The 19,011-nt window shown below is 31.2% G+C and overlaps 2 protein-coding genes and 1 long non-coding RNA gene across 3 annotated transcripts; 2 read left to right on the top strand and 1 right to left on the bottom strand.

The window, feature by feature from the left end:
* Positions 1-624: 624 nt before the first annotated feature.
* Positions 625-2,772, top strand: LOC124916534 (GDSL esterase/lipase At3g27950-like). Its single transcript, XM_047457265.1, has 5 exons — positions 625-1,063; positions 1,169-1,363; positions 1,658-1,833; positions 1,916-2,186; positions 2,268-2,772. The coding sequence occupies exons 1-5, from the start codon at positions 703-705 to the stop codon at positions 2,585-2,587; spliced, it is 1,323 nt and encodes a 440-aa protein (XP_047313221.1). The 5' UTR covers positions 625-702; the 3' UTR covers positions 2,588-2,772.
* Positions 2,773-7,496: 4,724 nt separating this feature from the next.
* LOC124916593 (transmembrane protein 230-like) lies at positions 7,497-8,293 on the top strand. The gene is made up of 2 exons (XM_047457327.1): positions 7,497-7,911; positions 7,986-8,293. Exons 1-2 carry the CDS (start codon positions 7,722-7,724, stop codon positions 8,105-8,107), a joined length of 312 nt encoding a protein of 103 aa, XP_047313283.1. The 5' UTR covers positions 7,497-7,721; the 3' UTR covers positions 8,108-8,293.
* Positions 8,294-14,332: 6,039 nt separating this feature from the next.
* LOC124913670 lies at positions 14,333-15,360 on the bottom strand. Its single transcript, XR_007096762.1, has 3 exons — positions 15,305-15,360; positions 14,870-14,951; positions 14,333-14,515 (listed from the first exon to the last, which is right to left on the bottom strand). It is a non-coding gene; the product is annotated as an uncharacterized LOC124913670 (long non-coding RNA).
* Between the last annotated feature and the right edge of the window lie 3,651 nt (positions 15,361-19,011).

Genomic DNA, 19,011 nt, shown 5'->3' with positions numbered 1-19,011 from the left:
GCATGATTATATATATAGATTAGTTAGTTAAAAAGTTAAACTTATTTTTTAAAATGTCCCGCGTTCATCAAATTTGGTGTTGAATTTAAAATATAAAGTTTTATTAACCTAGTTAATTAAATGGTTTTAAATGGTTGTACTTGTTTTTGTTATGATGCAAGTTCAAAACATACATTAACATTTTTTATTTTATTTTTAACCTTTTTAGGTTTATGAGCGCGTCAACCAACCATCCGACTCAAATATCCATTTACTCTCATATATAAATAAACCAAATTAATATTTCTAAAATAATATTTACAATTTTATTTTAAATGATATAAATAAATCGTTTTTTACATGAAAATAAAATTTGCTTGAACCAAAATCAATTTTGTTTTCTTATAAAAACCAAATTATTTCAAAATAGCGTGCAAGCATATAAAACAAGCTCATGGGCTTTCCAGTTTGGACACTGTATGTATGTCTTCAGGTTCTCCATTTCCATTTATCCTTCCTCGACAATGACAAAGAAGGAAGCTTCGTGCAACCAAGTTTTGGTTGAATTGCTCTCACTTGAACACTAGAAACTAGAAAATGCTAGAACTCAAGCACAATTTTAATATATATTAATCTACCGTTCATACATACAGTCCCGCGCTTACAATTTTTGAATTGAAACTCTTTTTCTTTTGAGCACCTACCTACCTTGTGTTTGTTAAAATGCCCATGAGAATAACTGATGCAGAGGAGGAGGAGGGCCTTTATCCCATTAATGAAAAGACAATTAAAATCAAAGGGAGTTTGAGAATCATCATAATGGTAATGATTGTTGGAGTAGTTGGATTATTATTAGCACATGACTCAATTAATTTTGCTACTTTGAGGGAGACGAAGGACCTTAGTATAAAACAAACAAATGCAGGTTGTCAATTCCCGGCCATTTTTAACTTTGGTGACTCTAATTCTGATACTGGTACTGAATCAGCCGCCTTTGGAAGGCTTCCTCTTCCTTTTGGGCAGACTTTCTTTGGTAAACCGTCTGGACGCAGGTGTGATGGGCGTCTCATTATTGATTTTATAGGTAGTAATATAATTTTGTATTTGTTTATTCCAACATTTCATCGTCTTTGTTTCTTAATTGATTGAAACTTCAAAAATACTAAATTGTGTATGCATTTGCGCGCAGCTGAGAGACTTAGAATGCCATATCTGAGTGCATACTTGGATTCGATTGGTTCAAACTTTCGGCACGGGTCAAACTTTGCATCAAGTGGATCCTCTATAATGGAAATGCCTTGTACAAACCAACTACTCGATCTCGGTACACAACTTCGTCAGTTTCAACAATTCAAACAACGAATTGCTGAATCACACCACCAAGGTCAGCAAACCAGTCATTACTATTTTTACATTTTCAAAAAATACTAACGGTTGAATGAGAATGAAAATTTAATTTACTGTTTCAAATTATTAGTCAATGGTGATAGTAAGCTCTCACTTTATGCCCAAAATTATAAGCATAATCTACATGTTTGATTAATCTAGTTTGCCTATGTAAAATTACATGATTTAATAAGTTAATCATTCTTCCAAATGATCATCATCAATTGTATTTTCAATTATTCAATTGAGTGATTGACTAATGGGGAATTAAATTCCCATGTCTACATTTTAGGAGGAAACTGGTTGTATCTAAGAAATTTCCTTCCACGACGTCAGGATTTCTCCAAGGCACTTTACATAATTGACTCCGGCCAGAATGACTTGTATTATGCTTTAAAGTGGAAAACGGAAAAGCAAGTCAAGGCAAACATTCCCAACATAATTGATCACATTGGTTTGGTTATTGAAGTGGGTAATCATTTTTAGATAATTCAATATATATATATATAAATAGCTGTTTTAATTAAGTGCAACAATTTGGTTATTTCAGACACTCTACCAAGAAGGGGCACGAATATTTTGGATTCACAACACAGGCCCCATAGGTTGTTTGCCTATAATGGTTAAGAACAATCCTCCAAAACATGGAAATTCCGACCAAAATGGTTGTTTGGTTTCGTATAATGAATTGGCAAAGGATTTCAACAGTCATCTTCTAGACAAAATCATCAAACTCAGGACCCAAATACAAGACGCTTTGATAATCTATGTAGACATATACTCAGCCAAGTACTCACTCATTAACCAAGCCAAAAAGCTTGGTAAGAAACAATTAATAGACTAGTAATTGAATTCTCTCTATTTACATACAAACGATTTTCTTTGGTTACATTCGGTTGCAGGTTTTATGGATCCCTTGCAGTCCTGTTGTGAGCCTTTGAAAGGTGGGATTCTCTTAAATGAGATTGAAAATAAGAGAGATAATGTGATCGAGTCGCATGGAAGTTGCTGCAGTAATCCCTCGGAATACATTGCCTGGGACTCCATCCACTACACAGAAGCTGCGAACCAGTGGGTTGCTAACTTCATAATGAGCGGTTCTTTCTCCGACCCACCAATAGCTGTCACTGAAGCAGCTTGTGCAAATCAGACACGGGGAACCCAAAACCTGAAAGTAGAGGAAAAACAGCGAAATGCGAGATTGGGGTCCTTTCTGAATTGAGGTGGAGAATTTGTTAATAAATTGGGCTTTGCAATGCAGTTATCCTCGTAAGTATCCTTTTTGTTGTACATAGTTGAGTGAAAATTTAGAAAAGGCTAAGGTTTCCTTTAATGATTAATAATTGTATCTTGTTAACTTAAATTTAGAGTTAACTTTTTTTTTTATATGCATATACTTAATTAAACTCTTTGCCTTATTTTTCTTTCAATAGGACCCTCTTTGGTTTTGGACAACTCAATTGCCTACTTAATGAGATAAAAAAAAATTAACACACACTTATGGCGAAAAAATAGGTTGATATGCCTAGAAATAGACTCAAACTGATCGTAAGCCCATAACTCATATTTCTCTCGAATCCCGAGTTGGACGAGTAATCAAACTGATAGGCTTAGATTCAAGTTTATTCCTAAGATTGTCGGTCTAGACTAACTTTGAAGTGTAACAGTTGACACCTAATTTATTTCATTAAAAAATAGAAAATTAACAACACATGTATTAACATGAGTGTTTGAGATTTTGTTTTATGGTTGGGTGTTTGATTACACGTATGAAAGTGCATCGGCGCATTTTTTCACTTGTCCAAACGAAATGTGGCAAATAGATCAAAAGATATGAATTTATGAAGTCACATCTAGCTTCAGTTCGCTCCAGGATTGACGCGGGAGTGCTTTCAACATCTTGCTAGGCTACGTAGACCACCTTAGCCGTCAATTGGAGACTCGTGACCGGTTATCATTCGATCCGGTTGTGTCTTATCTTTCCAACTATAGATAGCAATCAAATTATGAAGCCTTGTGGTTCAAGTAATGAATTTTTAATAGTAGGTGTTCGATTTCATCATATTCTTGTCTTGTCGATTTCTCATGGTTAAGGGTTTTAATCCGTAACAGGGATCAAACAGATCTTCTAGAAGACTCTTCAAGCTTTCTAAAACATCGAAAACAATCAAGTGTAGAGGCATGGGTGAAAATTTAAGTTAAGGATCCTTGTTGATCTTCCTTCAACTAAAGAACGCCAAATCAAAATTATTTGGGCGTTTTTCAAATGAAGAGCTTGCTGACACTAGGATGACATGACCCGTTCATTTGAAAAGACTGGGAGAGCGGGAGTATCACGTTGACTTTCGTTATCCCATCCTTGAACCGCTTAGTTTGAATTGGTTTATGACTCTTTTGCCCTTTTGAAAGGCTTTTACACAAAATTACAAACAATAATATTATACCAAAGTGGAGTTCTATACCATAGATTTTTTTGTTACTACCTACATGTTTTAGATTAGTACATATGAAAACGTAGTAATCTAATTGACTTTAAGAGTCAGCATTTAGTTTACTTCATAAATAAACTAAAAGAAACAAAATTAGAGTATTCACGAATTAAGGGTTCAAGTTCAATGTTTCGTTACACATTCAAAAAGGGTCGTAGTGTTATGTCTTATGTGCCTATCCAAAGGACAATCTCTACTCAAAATTTAGTTGGCCATTGTGTTTTGTGAAGGTATGTTACATATGCATTATGAGTTCAAAATTCTTTTGTTAGTGACTATCTTGACCTTATGTCTAGACTATCTTTTCTTAAAGATGACTCTAAGCTTAATTAGATTTTGAAAAACGTTTATATTAAGCCACTAGAATTCTCTTGATTATAATTATCATGTCTTAAGTCTATTTAAAAGGATAACTTATTCTTAGTTTAGAAGTAACTCTAAACTCTCATTAGGTTTCTCTTAAACAAAGAAGATGTAATGAAATTTTGAATGCACATTGAGCACACGTGAACAACAACATGAATTCACTGCTTTGTATGTTGCTTGAGTGACTTGCATGGTTCGACCGGTAAATCCTTGTATGAAAGAAATTCACAAATGTAGAACAAACGGTAAATCTTTGTGAGAGAGTTAAAGAGTGTAGGAAGATGAGGATTGAGGATCTAGGGGAACTAGAGCATTGTTTATGTCACAACTAAATCAATAATTTTTCCCAAAATTCTTGAAAAACTATGAAAGTATTTGTGAATGTCGAACGCATTTTTTAGAATACATTGTACTCGAGTTTGGATTTTCGAAGATACAGATTTTTAGATATGACACTACTAAAATGAGTGTTTTTTCAACCATGTCCTGAAAATTCTAAAAATTTTGGTGGAGGTAAAAAATCATTTTGCGGACCTGCTTTAGAAAATTTGTAATTTTCTGATTGGTAGAACTCAAGATATGCGTATTCAAAGTTAGGCCATTTTATAAACGTGCCCTGAAATTTGTGAAAAAATATTATTCTTGTAGAAAATAATATTTTTGACTATCCTTGTATTTTTGGAATTTTCTAAAATGATTTAGAGGTTTTAATTGATGGATCAATATTGTTTGGTGTAAAAAAGAATCAATCAATCCCTAAATAATTTTCAAAAGATGTTAAATTGGAACTTTATATTCAAAATTAGACATGTATAAAGTTTATGGGTCAAATTGGACATACTTTTTAGAAGTGGTTAAAAGTTGCTATAATCATTTATAATGTTTCTTTTTTGAAAAAATACTTTTAATGTTTTAAAAATAAATAATATTTTTAATGTTTGAAAATTAAAATATATATAACAAATTTCCATGTAAAATAATTTACACATTTATGTGAAACGATTTATACATTTATGTAAAGTGTGTTATACATATGTCATGTAAGTTACTGAAGTGCTTACGATGGAAAAATTTGTTATAATCATTTAGAATTCTTACTTTAATATTTAAATACGACTTTTAGTATTTAATAATTGAAATATATATAACAAATACTATTTTTAATGTTTAAAAATTGAAATGTATACAATAAATACTACTTTTAATGTTTGAAAATTGAAATACATATAACAAATTTTAATGTGAAACGATTTATACATTCACTTAAACGATTTATACCTTCATATAAACGATTTATACTTTCATATAAACGATTTATACATTTATGTAAAACGTTTAACACACCAGTCAAACGATTTACTGGAGTGCTTAAAAAATAACATTTGATAACGAAAATTATTATAATCATTTATAAATTTTTATTCAATGTTCAAATATGACTTTTAGAGCTTGAAAATTGAATTATATACAGAAAATATTACTTTTAATGTTTAAAAATTAAAATGTGGACAACTTTTTTTTAATGTAAAACGATTTACACTTCATATAAAACGATTTATACATTCATATAAAACGTTTTATACACATGTATGCAATTTACTGAATTTCTTAAAAAATAAAATATGATAACAAATGGTGTTATAATCATTTAGAAATCTTGTTTTAAGGTTCAAATATGAATTTTAATGCTTGAAAAATAAAATATATACAACAAATACTACTTTTAATGTGTGGAAATTGAAATTTGTAAAAAATAAATACAATTTTTAATGTTTAAAAATGAAATAGATACATCATAAAATGATTTATACCTTCATTTAAATCGTTTCACACACATATCAATAAATTTATTGAAGTACTTAAAAATAAAAGGTGATAACAAAAGTTATAATTATTTAGAAGGTTTGCTCATTAATATTATTAATGAGGAACTGAGATTCATGTTTTCTCATTAATATTATCAATTAAGATAAAATGTAAACATTTTAATAGACTAGGATCCCATAAAAACATTTTTTTCCAGTAATATCTTAAACTATATATATATTCTCAATGAATTTTTTTTAATCAAATTGAAATCCTTCTTAATTGAAGAGATATGCATTGATATATAAACATAGACAAGCATATTACTCGTATGACACTTACTATACCAACACCACCAACAATAACATCATCATCAGTATGGACATTATTATTGTTATTAGTTTAATTGCTCAAGAGTTACATGAACCGATGATAAATATGAGAAGAATATTTAATCCAATACATAAAATGTAAAAAAAAGAGAAATGAAATCTAATTAAACCAAATTAAAACTTATATAATGACAGCCAACAAATATTCATTCAATTTAACCAAATATGCGAGCTTTATGGATATTGAGGCACTTAGCAACCGCTAGAACCAATAGCAATTGCGTTGAAGATAGCATTGAATTCTCATAATTTCTCGTGTAATAGACCCTTACACCTGTCAATGAAGTACTTGCAACCGATACATGTCAATGTGTTTGATAGAATACTAAAAACTTAAATTAATGTGGTGTTTCTTTATAGAATATAAATATCTTTCTTTCTAAAGATATAACATTTATATTCTATAATAAAACAACACATTAACTTTATTTCTTTGTATTCTATCAAACACATAGTATTCTATCAAACACATTGTGTACTATCTATATAATCTCTCGTCTCAAAATTTGTTATCTATATATATTATCAAAAAATAGAATAATGTAAATTTAAAAAAAAAAAGAAATAAAATGTATAAATTAAAAATAACACTAAGATACATTAACCAAAATACTAAAATACTAAAATATATAAATTAAAAAGAACACTAAGAACACTAATTTAAAAAACCCTCTCAAATCAATTTTCCAATCAATCACTTCTCAACAATCACATTACTCATTTCATTAACCAAAATACTAAAATACCCTCTATTTTAAATTATTATTTTTTATTTTATTCATATATATCAATATCTTTAAATTTTTTTACCAAAAATAATTATCACCTCCTCAAAATTCATCACCAATCATTACACCGAATCTAAAATGAGAAAGAATAAATAAACATCAGTTTTCGAATGATTTGACATGAGGTGCTCTCAGAAGAAAGAATAAATAAATAAAAGATAATGAAAAAAAATAAAAGAGACGCATTTTTCAAGGAAACCATTTTTTCAATGATTTATTTGTCGAGCAAAAATCATATTTATTAAATTTTTTATTTTTATTTTTATTTTCTCTCTCTCACATCGGTCGGACTGGCTTTCTTTCGGTGCAAAGTCATTCGACCCTATCATTCATTCCACTTTGTGAAAACTAGTGAAAAGTGCCTTACTTGAGAAAGGGTTTTAGTGCAGATTGCAGAAGAAAGTATCTTCCTCTCCTCTCCTCCGTTTCCAATTCCCAACTCTGCATATAGATATAGATATAGTAGAGAGGAAAACTGCATATAGATCGATCGGAGCACAACAAACAACATAATCATGGCGTATGTAGATCACGCATTCTCAATATCCGACGAGGATATCATGATGGACTATTCCCACAACATCAACAATCGCCCTCCTTCCAAGGAAATCTCCCTCGCCATCTCTCTCCTCATCTTCGGAACCCTAGCCATTGCCTTGGGGATCTTCATGTCCATTAATCGCGTCGGCGGCGACCGCACTCACGGTACCACTACTTTCTCTACAAATACATGTTGTTTCTAACAAATAAATGTGTCTTATATATAATGAATGAATTAGGAATCTTCTTCGCAATACTTGGGGCTGTCTTGTTCCTTCCAGGGTTCTACTATACTCGTATTGCTTACTATGCTTACAAGGGTTACAAAGGCTTCTCTTTCTCCAACATTCCCCCTGTTTAATTACTTCTCTTCTCTTCTCTTCTCTTCTTCAATGACAAAACACACACACACACACACACTAGGTTTCTTTTCTTACTCTTTCTTTCTTTCTTTCTGGATCCTGTACATATATCTTTCTTACTTCCATTGAATTGAATGAAAACAATTTCTTTCCTTCCTTAACAGTCTCTTTATCTCTTCTTGTTTTTTTTTTCAATTAATTCCTGCATCTTATCTGAATCTCCCTTGTTCCAAAAGAGTTCTTCATTCTAAAAACCACCACTAGCAGTCTAGCAATAGTAATAATATATTTGTTCAGTGTTGACAATCAATGATTCACTTGAAATCTCACCATTTATTGCTGAATCGGTATTTCAATGCCAGCCCATCTGAATCAAACCCAATGAGGCAGGCCTATTTGAAAGCACTTCTGAATTGCATATGTGACAGAGAACTTCAGTTTCTAAATGTAATCACATTTGGATTCACATTGGAATGAGAATCAGCTAAGGGTTAATTATGATTCTGATTTAACATGAAACTTGTAGCAAAGTAAAAACTGTGGTGGGATTATGAATATGACTTCCTTTAGCAAGTACTGTATATATATATCAATGCATCTTTACAGCCTAGATTTGTAATGTTTTATTGTTTCTCTTGAACTATATATATGGCTTACCTATGTTTAGGATTTAAATTTGATTCTTATTGAAAAACGTGGATTGAAGTGAAGGTTGATTGATGTTGGTAAGCTTTTGTGTTAGCCTTCCTGTAATTAGTGTATATGTGGGCGCAACTTTCTAAGTAATAAAAATAAATGAAGGATATCAACTGCACTAACAAATGCCACTTTTTTTAATGGGAAAAGTTGAGAGTTTTATTTTATAAAATCTCTCTTAACAAAAAGTCAAAGCAGCAAACTGGTCAAGGGTTTAGTCTAATTCTTATTTATTAACAGTGTTCTAACTTATTTCCATAAATGCACATTCGATAGCATCCAACCAATTAGCAACTGATTTATTTATGTAATTGTGTATGTGTAGGTACATTTTATATCATCCAACCAATTCCCAGTATAGAGAGAAAAACAATTTGATATGTTTTTGTTTGGTTCAATTTATTTGTAATGATTTATTTAGTAAGAGTAGAGTTTATTCTTAGAGAATAAGCTCAATCAAACACAAGACAAGACAGAATATGAGGTTTTTAAATGAAATAGAAAAAACTTAATGGCATTGATACATCCTAATTTATGTATTAAATTAAGAGATCAAATTATTACAAATTCCATCATTTTCAAAAAAAAAAAAAAAAAAAGTAGAATGTAGATTTATGAGATTTTTGATATATTGGGGTTGAAATTATATGAGATTTCTAATACTAACAAAAATTGAAATGAAAAACATTTGAAAACTTTCTGAATTTAGGTTGATAAAAAAAAAATCTTGTTTTAAAAATGTAACAATTCTGGCTTTGAATTTAGTCATATAAATATCTTATAATTATCACTTAATTCATTATACATAACCTTTTTTTTAAGTTATAAATGTAGTAGAGATTATTTTTTGAGAATAAATATAAAAGTCTAAAAAAAAATATTTGTCATCTTTCTAATTAATCTATTTCCAAACGTTCATAATTAATATATAGCTAAAATGCGGGTTCAGGTAATCTGAATCATTTCGGGTCTGAACAGTACCTTGTAACTAATGAATCGATTCTAATTTTACCTATATCCGACCTGACTCTATTGAGTTTATAATTAATTATATTTTCACAAATTAAAACTTAAAACTACCACTGCATACTTTTGAACCATTAAATATTTTTAATCAAATATTTAAATTTATTTATCATAAAATATTTGAGATCGAGATTTTTACTATTAGTTTTAAATAAATTTAAACGATTCCATACAACCAATAAAACTAGGAGATTATGTTATCGTACTGAGAGTATATTTTTTTAGAATGTTGGGTTCCGTTTCTCCTATGGAGTGCGACTAATCCCACATTTTTCGCAAACACATTTAACTATTTAACGAGACACAGAACTTGTCGCAAAACTCTATTGGAGTTTATAATTAATTATATTTTCTCAAATTAAAACCTAAAACTACCACTTTAAACCCTACATACTTTTGAACCATTTAATATTTTTAATTTACTATCAAAATTTATTTATCATGAAACATCTGACATCGATATTTTTACTATTAGTTTTAAAAGAAATTCTATTTTTCAAGTTCAATTAGAGATGACAATGGGTATCCGTATGCCCGATATCCATGGGTACCCAATGGTCGAGTTCGGGTATTTTAAATCGAATTTGGGTTCAGGGTCGAGCATGGGGAGGGGAAGAAGATACCCGACCGGGTACGGGATTGGGGATGAGGAGTATGTGAAACCCAAACCGGATATTCGATACCAAACATTATTAATATTAATTTATTTTATTAGTTTAACGTGTGATTCTTCAATTTCGTCATCATTACAAATATCATTAAATATACATCATTTAATTTGATATTATCCACCTTCCATTCCAAACATCATCATAAATACACTACACACTAACTTTAAATTTATTATATTTCTCTACATAAATCTTCAACTTTAACTTTTATTTTATTGACAAAATATTGCTTATCTCTCATATTTTTCATATTCATTCTCTAACATTTTTCATTTATATTTTATTTTTTCTTTATTCTAGTTTATTTTTCTCAAGATTTACAAAATATGTATGTAGGTAAGTAATGATTTTATTTGTATTTTTAACATTTCTATATTACTAATTTTAAAATTATTAAAGTTATGCTGTTTTCTTTAATCTTTATAATCGAATAAGTTTTTTAATCGGGTAGTGGGGTACCCGATGTTCAGGATCGGGTACCTAATGAATCGAGGATGGGGATAGAAGTATAGATACCCATTGGGTTTAGGGTCGGGGCCGAATAATATAATAAAAGTCGGGTTCGGGGATGGGTACTTCACTACCCAATGGGTAAGGTATCTGTTGCCATCCCTAAGTCCAATCATGTGTTACCACATCATTCCCGACATCATTTATTACACCAAATTCTCGCTCTTTATCATTACTCTAGTTTTAAATAAATTTAAACGATTCCAACCAATCAATATAATTGAGAGATATGTGTTAGATAAAATCAGATCGGTTCAAATAAACCTAACTTAAATAAACTTTCCATGCAGGAACAAGGAACCAGACCGGACAAACAAAAGAACCGGCTAAAGAAAACCAGCCGGTCAAGTGAGTAAACCGACCAAGAATACTTGGAACATGACCGCACAAAGAAAGGATCGGCCAAAGCTTAAAACCGGAATCATCAAACAGCCGATCAGTCACAAGGCAGAGGAATAACCGGAAGAAGTCCGGTTATATCAACCATACCGGAAGCCATCCGGTTAAGTCAAATGACCGACCAGTACAAGAAGACAATTCGGATATCTGTTGAGAATGATATCAAAGGAACAGACTGAACACTTCCATATCCATACAAGTCTGAAGAAAGTCTGCAGGCTGCAGAAGACAGTCCTAACAGATCTTTCCACTTCAGGATAGGTCAGAAAGGAAATCTTCCAAGTACAGACAACTGTCTGACAGACAGTGTCTACATTGAGTAAAAGACAAACCTAGCAGGTTTGTCTTACATACCGGAAGAACAGAATGCCAGGTCTGAGGTTGACCATCAGGTCTGAGGAAACGACCGCAGGTCTGAATCTCTGAAACACTGAATCACTGCACCTCTGCTCAGCCAATCAGATTCAAGGCAGTGAAATATGACCGTTGGCATATTTCACCTATAAAAGGGGCAGTTGGAGAAGAGTAAATGTGGGACAAGAGAGATACAGTGAAGCAAGTGAGAAATTCTAAGAGCATTTACTCTACAAGTGATAAGACTGTGTTGTTTTAGAAAGCCTAAGTGCTAAAGTTAAAGTGTGTGTTTTACAATTTCGTTGTAAATTGTAAGAGTGTTATCGAGCAGAAAATAAGTCTCGATCGGATTGTACTTGTATTCCTTAGTGAATATCCTTCTCGCGGTTTCGAGAGGAAGGGGTGACGTAGGAGTTTTATCTCCGAACATCCATAAAATCTGTCTTGTTATTTACTGTCTGCCGGTTTCATTATCTAACCGATCCGTACCGCTATAACCGACTTAACTCTATCCAAGCCGAATCTCCAGATTACCGAAGCCGACCCATCAAATCTCAAACCTCCATCATCTAAAACCGATTCTGCCTATCATACAAGTGTGCCGCTTCAACCTGAAAGCAAATCTCTTCCGCGCTTGAACCTAGTTCAAGGGTTTGTGATAGGTTGTGTAGTATTGAAACCCCGGTGTTAATCTCTAACCGGATTAACCACCACCTTACGAGTAAGAACCGCTAACCGGTCCAATCCCCGGTCCTCTAGCGGCTACCTAGATCCTAACAATATGTTAATCGTATTGAAAGTATATTTTTTTAGAACGTTGGGTTCCGTTTCTCCTATGGAGTGCGACTAATCCCCGCTGGTTAAGCACATAACTCGTAAACACACGTTACCATTTAACGAGGCACAAAACTTTTCGCCTAACTCTATTGTAGTTTATAATTAATTATATTTTCACACATTAAAACATAAAACTATCATTGTAAACCCTACATACTTTTCAACCATTTAATATATTTAATCAACTATTAAAATTTATTTATCATAAAACATTTGAGATCAAGATTTTTACTATTAAGAGAAATTCTATTTTTTAAGTCCAATCATGTGTTATCACATCAATCCCGACATTATTCATGACACCAAATTCTCGCTCTTTATCATTATCTAGTTTTAAATAAATTTAATCAATTTCAACCAATCAATCATATTGAGAGTATATATTTTTTTAGAACGTTGGGTTCTGTTTCTCCTATGAAGTGCGACTAATCCCTAAGGGTTAAGTATATAGCCCACAAACACACTTAACCATTTAACTAGGCACAGAACTTGCCGCTTGATGGGCTCGAACCCAAGACCTCATGGAGGTTGGGGATATCCACCTCTTGTTGTCGCTAGGCTAGAAGAGGGGATGAGATTATATTTTTTATGTATACAATAAATACATTTCATGTAGTGTTATACACTATGGTTACAATCGTAATGTTTGACATTCTCAAGAGTATTTTAGTAAAAATAAAAACTATCTTGATTATTTGATTTTTAATAAGTCATAAGTATTGAGATTATTGTCTCTTTAACATCCCGCAAACAAACGGGGTGTCACACAACGTGAATTGGTCATATGTAAGGGAAAATTGTTTCGAGGATAGTCATTTGGTGATAATATTTGCAATCCAATCATATGTAGATATTTAGTGAATGGTGAGAGTTTTTCTAGCAACTCGTTCGCAAACAAAGTGAAAGTCAATTTCAATATTATAATTCGGGCATGAAAAACTAGATTGACAGATAGGACCGATGCCCCAATGTTGTCACGACATAACATAGGGGCTTGATGCATGATTACCCGAAGTTCACCGAGAAGAAATTACAACCAATAGAGTTCGACTGTGACATGCACTAGTAAAAAAGGGCTCAATAACGACGGTAGGAGTCGTCGGTATTATGATATAAGTCGTCGTTATAAATAATTTGGGACAGTGAAAAAGAAGTCGTCAGTCGTCGGCATTGCCCTTGTCGTTATTGCCCAAATACACATACAGCGACCAATTTAGTACCGTCGCCATAAAGCCCTCTATGCCGACGACTTTCACCGTCGCCATAGAATAGTCTATAACGACCACTCTTACCGTCGCCATATAGGACTCTATCACGACCACTCTTACCGTCACCATATAGGACTCTATCACGACCACTCTTACCGTCGCCATATAGGACTCTATCACGACCACTCTTACCGTCGCCATATAGGACTCTATCACGACCACTCTTACTGTCGCCATAGAAGACTCTATGACGACCACTTTTGTCGTCGCCATAAAGAACTTTATCACGACCACTCTTACCGTCGCCATTAAAGACTCTATGACGACCACTCTTACCGTCGTCATAGAATGTTTTGTCATGACAACTCTTACCCTCACCATTGAGTAACCTATTTGTAATGTCAATTTTTAAAATATTAAAACAAACTAAATAATATTTTTAAAACCTAAACCAAACATAGAATATTATAAAATATTTAGTTTTAAGGTATTAATAAACCATTTCCTAACTTACTATTGAACAGTAATTATATCACAACTATTTCCTTACTATAAAAAGAAAATCGAAATTACTTTATAGTTTTAACCAAATGACCAATTTCAAGAAAGACAATTGAGAAAGTTTTAGAAGAAAATTCATCCATTCCACTCTACACTTCAAAATGAATCCTCCTTATAGCACACAAATTGGATCTACTTCATTAACCTGAACCAAAAACAAAAGAGAATTATGCACAAATCTTACACAACTATTAGATCATTCTATTTAATCGATTCTGAACCACAAATGTCAACTATATAATATTCCTTTTAAACATATTGATACATAAATAATATCAAATCCTAATATCCGTATATCCTTCATGATCACTCTATTTATTTGATTTTGAACCATAAAAATCAACTATATAATATTCATTTTACAAATATTGATACATAAATTATCTCAAATCTTAATATCAATATAGCATTAATGATAATTATACTTGATTGATTCTGAACCATAAAGATCAACTATATTAAATATATATCAAAGGAGAGAAAAGGGATGTGAGAAAACCTGAGCAAAGAGAGCAATACACCGTTGACACCTAGAAAATGAATCCTCCTTACAACACACAAATTGGATCTACTTCATCCACCTGAACCAAAAACAAAAGAGAATTATGCACAAATCTTACACAACTATTAGATCATTTTATTTAATCGATTCTGAACCACAAATATCAACTATATAATATTCCTTTTAAACATATTGATACATAAATAATATCAAATCCTAATATCAGTATATCCTTCATGATCACTCTATTTATTTGATTTTAAACCATAAAAATCAACTATATAATATTCATTTTACAAATATTGATACATAAGTTATCTCAAATCTTATATCAATATAACATTAATGATAATTATACTTTATCGATTCTGAACCATAAAGATTAACTATATTAAATATACGTCAAAGGAGAAAAAAGGGATGTGAGAAAACTTGAGCAAAGAGAGCAATACACCGTTGACACCTAGAAAAGCATCATGTACCTTACATTTTGAGTCAATTGAGATTTCTATTATAACTGTGCTCTTATATAAATTGTTATAAAAAATTACTCTACAACTTACAAAAACAAAAGTCTTCAATATTTTTTTGAAAATTTCCATCTTTATGAATTTGAAGTACCTATAAATAATATGAAAAATTAATTGCAATCAACCAACATAATAGTGAAAACATCACTAAAATTTATATAACAAGTTAAAATAACAAAAATTACAAAAACAAATACCTGTTTATCCATTGAACAATGAAAATTATTCATTCTCTTCTTAATATCATCCAAAATGAAACCATCTATGAAATAGTTAACAAGTTAAAATAACCAAAATAATATTTCATAGGAATATAAACAATAAAATATGTAATGACATAATAGTCTGACCTATATCATGAAGCGATACACTTGGTGGCATTGATGAAGTGGGAGGCATTGATGCATTGGGTGACATAAATGACATTATAATTTCCAACCTTTTCTCAAATTCAGCTTTATCAGCCAATCTTTCATCGTGAACTGCTTTTAGTTTGGCTTCAGTTCTAGCTTCATATGCCTTTTGATGATCAGCTAACTTTTGTAATTCATTCTTAAGGGCAATATTTTCTTGGTGGAAGCTTTGTTGTGATTCTTTATTTCTCAATTGTAAAGGAAGGACTCCTCCTCCCATTCCAATCACAGATCCATGCTTTTGATGCCCAAATACCATGTCAGCTAAATTAATATTTGAAATTGACAGATTTTCTAATCTCACCGCTCGCATTTCATCCTTCAACAATATATATTGATTTAAAAACATGAAACAAATAATTCATCATTATCACCCTCTAATTTATCATTAACATCCTTTAACTCATCATTATCACCTTCTAATTCATCATTATCACCCTCTTCATAACTTCTAGATCGCTTTTCTCCATGACAATACCAAAATGTATAACTTTGTCTTATTCCATACACAATCAAATGGCTTTTCACGATGTCTCTATCCAAGTAACTTCTATTCCCACATTTAACACACGGACATGCAATGTTACTTGTTCTACCTGATCTCTCAGAAAAGTCCAAAAAAGAATTAACCCCTTGAATATATATTTGACTATCTCGATGTTGACGTGCATGATTCATCCATGTTTTATCGGGTGTATGCATTCCACAAATAAATTATAATATCATTTTCACGTAAGACTCTTTACAAAAATTTGAATTGTTTAAGACAATTCAAATTCAAGAGTTAAAGACAACTAACACAAAATTTTGCACGCTTTGTCATGTGGGTCAACACTTGTCTATCATATTTATTCCTAAATCTATCAAATGAAAGATAACACAATAAAAGTTGATACCTGATATTTGATGAATTAATGATCAACACGCGAGAACTCTGAACTTTTTTCAACGACAAGAATGGAGATGAATACCTGAAATACTATTAAGACATTAAGAAATATAAATAATTAAAAACCACTTATAAGACAAAACAAAGTGGCATGAGAAGAACAAATAAGAAATGTTTAATTAATAAAATTATAAGTGACAAAAATGATGATAAATACCTTGATTTCTTTTTTCATTTTGAAACAGAGGCGATAGCCAAACAATTCACACTTCCATATATCTCTTTCTTATTAACTAAATTCAGCTGAAAGAATGAAGTTGATATACCATATTCATAATAACCATGCCATTGAAGGAGCCTTTAAGAAGCTTTTTGTATATTTGGAAAAAAAAATATGTCATTATTCATGCACAAAGATGAATTCAACTAACTAAAACTAACTAATAATTGCAAATTATATTATAAGAGTTATGAAAATCAGGATTCAGGATACATATTTTATCATATTTTCAAATGATTATGCTAACATGTAGACACTATCTTACATATCTAGGGAATTAATTCAAACCTACACATAAAGCATGTTATATAATTGAGTTTAAAGTCTGATACTTCACTACAAGACAATCATATAAGTTATTGTTATTAACCTATAGTAATATTGAGTTAGTTTTAAAATTTTAGGTGCTACCAACTTGTGAAAATAATTGAGAAAGCTAAATGTTGAAATATAACCATATTTTAGTTACAATATTATTAATCTCATGAGAGGAATAAGAAAAACAATACATAATAGAGTTTATATACTAGATTGTATTAGTTTGGTTAATGAGAATCCATTCATTGGACAAAAATAATGAAATGGTAAAAACAGAACTCTAAAATTACAAACCATGATAGTAATTTAATTGATTTTCTGATGATGATCATTAAGATAATGTTGATGAATAGAGAAAGTAGAGTTCTAATTCAATTTCAGATTCTTTAAGTGTTTGGACATGCTGAGTGGATGTAAGTGGTTTTGTGTGTCATTTTTATACACCGATTTTCTTAAAGAGTAATTTGTGGGGTGTATTATTCTTGACATAAACATAAAGTATGTTCATCTTCAACAATACTAAAATCTAACTACTAACAACATCAATATAAATTTACTCTCATATCAATTTTGTTCTTAATCCTGACCATAGGATACTTTTTAGAAAATATATTTAACATAATTTCTAAAGTAACTGTCTATAACATAAACTAAGCAAGTGCGCATTATCTAAGCATTTCTAGAAATTTCATTTTATTTTACAGTATAATTCCATCTAGAAACTCACTCATTGGTAAATATATCAAAATGATAGGTGATAGACAAAAATGATACCTGGAGGCTTGACCGTTGGACGAAAATTGGGATGTGTTGTCGAAGAACTGAAGTAGAAGAAGAAGACTATGTCTATTCGTCTATTGACTACTCGTCTCTCATCTAATTGACTGTCCGAGTACTGGAGAAGAAGCGAAGAGGCGTGAATTGGAAAATCTGAAGGTAGAAGAAAGCCAATGCGAGTTGAGGAAGAAGGTTGTTCGAATTTTGGGAATAATCGGTATACTGTTTGCGTCAATTCATCGTGCATACGGCTAGTTTGTTTTCTAGTGGTGAAATCATTCTGAGATCGATCGCGGGAACAAAGAGCGGGAGAAACCGGGAGAGGGGAGCCAGGGCGAGGAACAATCGGAATAGGGAGGAACAGAGAGCGGGAACGGTGAACAGAATAACCGGAGGCGGGAGCAGGGAGCTGAATCTGAATTGAAGACCTAAAATTGTTTTGTTTTTCATTTTAGTATAAACCATTTAAATAGGCCTATGATCTTTTATCAATGTTTAAATTTTCTCTTAAACTTACTGAAAATTCAATTCATCCAACTACTCATATCTTGAAAAATGTTACACTAAATAGCTTATGAACAAGTAATATAAGCTCCTTTAGCAAAAGTAAATAAATAAGAAACAAGTTAGATTAATGACAACACAATCATGATTCATATTTTATTTATCTAATTGTTGTTCAATATGTTGACTAATATAGTGTGATTTTATTTTTCAACTTCAGTTCTCTTATTTCTCAAAAGAATTTATGTCATTCTTTGGGTATTGAATTTTCAAACGTTTTATTTAAAAACGTTTTATTTATATTTTACAAAAGATATAAATAATTAATGTGTTCAATATAACAAGTATTATCAAAAATGAGATATAAATAATGGATGAGCTAATATAAATTAATTATTCTAAGTATTATATCTAACTCCTAATACCTC

Source organism: Impatiens glandulifera, chromosome 9 (assembly GCF_907164915.1).
Source record: "Impatiens glandulifera chromosome 9, dImpGla2.1, whole genome shotgun sequence".
In the NCBI taxonomy this organism is placed as follows: Eukaryota; Viridiplantae; Streptophyta; class Magnoliopsida; order Ericales; family Balsaminaceae; genus Impatiens; species Impatiens glandulifera.
Note: the sequence above shows the minus strand (reverse complement) of the source record. Positions and strands in the feature narration are given on the sequence as shown.

Bases quoted from the DNA above. Each gene is read 5' to 3' on its own strand.
- LOC124916534 (XM_047457265.1), top strand. From the start codon at position 703: ATGCCCATGAGAATAACTGATGCAGAGGAGGAGGAGGGCCTTTATCCC. The intron at 1,834-1,915 runs GTGGGTAATCAT...TGGTTATTTCAG, and splicing joins ACATTGGTTTGGTTATTGAA to ACACTCTACCAAGAAGGGGC. The intron at 2,187-2,267 runs GTAAGAAACAAT...ATTCGGTTGCAG, and splicing joins TAACCAAGCCAAAAAGCTTG to GTTTTATGGATCCCTTGCAG.
- LOC124916593 (XM_047457327.1), top strand. From the start codon at position 7,722: ATGGCGTATGTAGATCACGCATTCTCAATATCCGACGAGGATATCATG. The intron at 7,912-7,985 runs GTACCACTACTT...TGAATGAATTAG, and splicing joins CGGCGGCGACCGCACTCACG to GAATCTTCTTCGCAATACTT.